The sequence below is a fragment of the Carassius auratus genome, chromosome 42, assembly GCF_003368295.1.
Source record: "Carassius auratus strain Wakin chromosome 42, ASM336829v1, whole genome shotgun sequence".
NCBI lineage: Eukaryota > Metazoa > Chordata > Actinopteri > Cypriniformes > Cyprinidae > Carassius > Carassius auratus.
Genome location: NC_039284.1, coordinates 17,992,299 through 17,995,916, shown reverse-complemented (window position 1 = coordinate 17,995,916; position 3,618 = coordinate 17,992,299). Strand labels below are relative to the sequence as shown.

General features: G+C 38.6%; 1 protein-coding gene across 1 annotated transcript; it reads right to left on the bottom strand.

Annotated features, from left to right (window-relative positions):
- Positions 1-963: 963 nt before the first annotated feature.
- Positions 964-3,618, bottom strand: LOC113060945 (syntaxin-11-like). The gene is made up of 2 exons (XM_026230213.1): positions 3,501-3,618; positions 964-2,401 (listed from the first exon to the last, which is right to left on the bottom strand). The coding sequence occupies exon 2, from the start codon at positions 2,394-2,396 to the stop codon at positions 1,515-1,517; it is 882 nt and encodes a 293-aa protein (XP_026085998.1). The 5' UTR covers positions 2,397-2,401; positions 3,501-3,618; the 3' UTR covers positions 964-1,514.

Here is a 3,618-nt window from a genome sequence, read left to right as displayed (position 1 = left end):
CTCAAGACAAGAATGTAAAACTTTTGACCCCAAATACACCACTAGAAACCACTCTGAAAGACACACATCATAACTACCTAGCTCGAAGAAAGGCATTTTATTTTTAAATAAGGATCTGTTTTGGTAGATGTGGTTATTAAAAACAATTGGAGGCCAACTGACCCTGACAATAACCAGGATGGCTGAGCTGTAAAGGTATTGAACTCGAGATCCCATGGACAAATATCCACATGGGTTCAAACCCCTCTCCTGTTAGGACTTCCTAACATTTAAACTCTATTCATTATATTCTATATTATAATCACATCCAAAATAAAGGTTTTTGTTCACATAATATGTGTGTATACTGTGTATATTTATTACTTATATATAAATATCAACACATGCATGTATATATTTAAGATAAATATGTTATGTTTAAATATAAGAATATAAATATATAAATACATGTAAATATTTTCAAAATATTTACTGTATGTGTGTATTTATATATTCACATAATAAATATACACAGTTCACATACATATGTTATGTGAACAAAAACTTTTCTTTTGGATGCAATTAATCATTTGACAGCAATGCTATCTACATGTTTCAATTGAGGAGAAATTGTAGATATGCAGCCAACAGATAAAAAAGAGACTAAGCAGCTTAGTAATTTATTATGCTCGGTTAATGCATTAACCCCATGGGGGAAACCATCCAGACACCCAGACGGCTGGTGAGTGGTAAAGGTGTTGGACTTGATCCAAACATTGTTGTGGGTTCAAACCCCTCCTGGAAAAACCGAAAGAGATTTTAATGCATTATTCTTGACTTAAAACCTTTTCATGTAAAAGTGTTTCTCAAAAGACATCGATTTCTCACACGGTTTATGATGAAAATGCAAGAATGCACCGAGAGGAAAAACAGTTCTCCGTTTCTGTTCAAATAAATAAGACTGTAGGGTTTTGTATGCAAATCACTTTTACACAATATTTTTTTATTGCAGAAGTAACGTTCAAAATTGGGAAACCTTCACTGATGTATTTCACAAATTTCCTATGAGGAACACTACATGCACGATATGGTGATCAACCAAAAGTAAATGCATTAAAAGATAAAAAATATTTATTAAATTAATGCAACAAACCATACATACACAAATGTACCTTAAAGCAGTAGAGTCATCAGTAAAACATGTTTCTGTATAATATCTGCTTGTGCACTGTACATGGGCGTAAAACACTTTTTACTTGCAGTTTCCTTTTTAATATCTTTTACACATCAAGTCAATGTCCTGCGACTTTCTAGCAGTGAGATTGCAGTATCACTTCAGCTCTCTTGCATTGCAGCTCCTGTGGTTTACAAGCAGACACAGTATTTTTTCACAATAACAACCATCAAGCGCAGGCACTGGGCATTGGTTGGTCTCTTCAGAGCACATCACATGACATGGTTAACACTAGCATGCAAGACTGCCGTTTGTTTAATATGCTACGGCTTATGTGAAATTGAAGGCAGCAACACTTAGTTCATTTATTGCAACATGGAAAACAGCAGCAGAAGAGCTGTCGACAAGGGTTTTTCTTCTGATATCTGACAGCTTCCCCTATCTTAGCTGCGGCTTTGGCCACAAAGTCTTGGGTGGCATGTACATTGGCCTCAATGTTGTTCACCATTAGTCCTTGTTCCTCCACCAGTAAAGCCAGCTGGAAAAACAGATCATGGATGTCTCTGATGCGACTCTCTAACTCCAAAAGCTCCTTATGGCGATTCTCGATCTCGTTGAGCGCGGAGCGAGCGGTGCGCCCATCTGTGAGCAAGTCGTCAGAGAACACGTTCCACTTGCCCGTCTCGATCATTTCTTCAATTTGATCTCCAGTCACTTCTTTACCCATGATCTCTGCTTGCCTTTGGATGCGAGTCTTGCAGTTGTCCCTCTGCACCATTTCGGCACAGTTGTACTCATTCATGGCCTCATGAAAAGACCCCGTTATAGAGATGAACTGGCCGCGTACCATGCGCGTCAAAGCCGAATGAGCTCCGTGTTTCTCCTCCAGATCTTTACAAAGTTTATCCATCTTCTGTATCCGAGCATACAGTTTCTCCCCTTTAGTTTTGATGTTGCGCGCGATCGAGTTCGAGTCACGTTTGATGCTGCTCATGCGTCGGACGGAGGTGAGAAAGCGCGTGTTCTGCTTGCCCAGTTTTTTCACCTCCACACGGAGTTGGGTGATTTCTTTCTGGATGGACTGGGCTTCTCTTAAAACCTCCTCCATGACGTCCTCGCCCTCGAACACCACGGCATGCTGTTCAAATTCACCGCTGTCCACATCCTCTCCGCTGTCTACTTGGTCTTCCTCTCTGTGCTCTTTGGTGGGAACACCTCCCAGTTCAACCAGCCTGTCTCTCATCTTTCCTGGGAAATTAAGATTAAACCAGAGGGAAATTCAGTTTGAATACACACATGACAGGCTTTGAGATCTTTACTGCATCATGCAGACAAATACAATCAATGTACAATCAGACACTGTTCGCAATATAGACCTGAAAACCTCTCACTGATGGTTTCCAGTACCATTCGCCATGATACTAGCCTGAATTAAATATTAGAGCAGAAGTATCTATCTATCATTTAGTTGGTCACCACAATGGCAACTGTGAATGATGCTGCACAAATCCCACCCCATATGGTCACCAACATATAAAAAGGTTGGGGACTTTCCTTAAGTCCTCTGTTGAACACCATTAGGCAATAAAAGCGAATACATGATTAAGTGCTTAAATCTACAGTCCTGGAGTAACCCTGCAACAACATACAGAACTAAGAAATATCGCTAGTCTACTTACTATGCAATCACATTATAATTGCTGTTAATAATGTTCATCATCTGGTTGACTAAGTCTTGTATTAATTTTTCTGAAAAAACCTGTCATATGCACATAAACTGATCACCACTTATAAGCTACGACTAAATATTGTAGAAACTTAATTTTCTATAAAGTTGCTTTTAAACGCATTATTGTCTCATTCACGAGCAACAGCAACACAAGTGCAACTGATCTAAGATCATCTAGTCTTTTCCCGGATGTAAAGTCATCATTGATGCATTACATCGGTGCACAAGGTACATATAAAAAACGTTATAATGTGTGCAGGTTCAATCACAGAAATAAACGGTGACTGTATCCCAGTTTGATATTGTGAACAATTATTCAGTTTCTCGATTTAGGTGAAGAAGAAAAAAATAACTGCATGAGCATCTTCATTTTCACTTCCTTAAGAAATAATAATAAAAAAAGTCTAGAAATCATCATAATTTAGTCTAATTTGAATAAAACAGAAGAACAATTCTTAAAGAGACTTTTCAATCATGCTGTAATTTATTTCCTCGTTCAGGCGAACGCAGGAGTAACTTAAGCGTTTGATTTGATGTTTCGCTAAACAACTTCGAGACAAACTTTACATATGCATTGGATTCAAATAAGTTAATATGATACATAAACTGTCACGTTACCTTATTTCATGTCACCTCGTTCAGTGCAAACGCTATAAAGGCGAACTTCTGTCGTTTCCTAACGCCTCGCGCATCACCTCTCCGGTCACGTCGTCGCCGGAAATAACGTTGCAGGCAA

Bases quoted from the DNA above. Each gene is read 5' to 3' on its own strand.
- LOC113060945 (XM_026230213.1), bottom strand. From the start codon at position 2,396: ATGAGAGACAGGCTGGTTGAACTGGGAGGTGTTCCCACCAAAGAGCAC.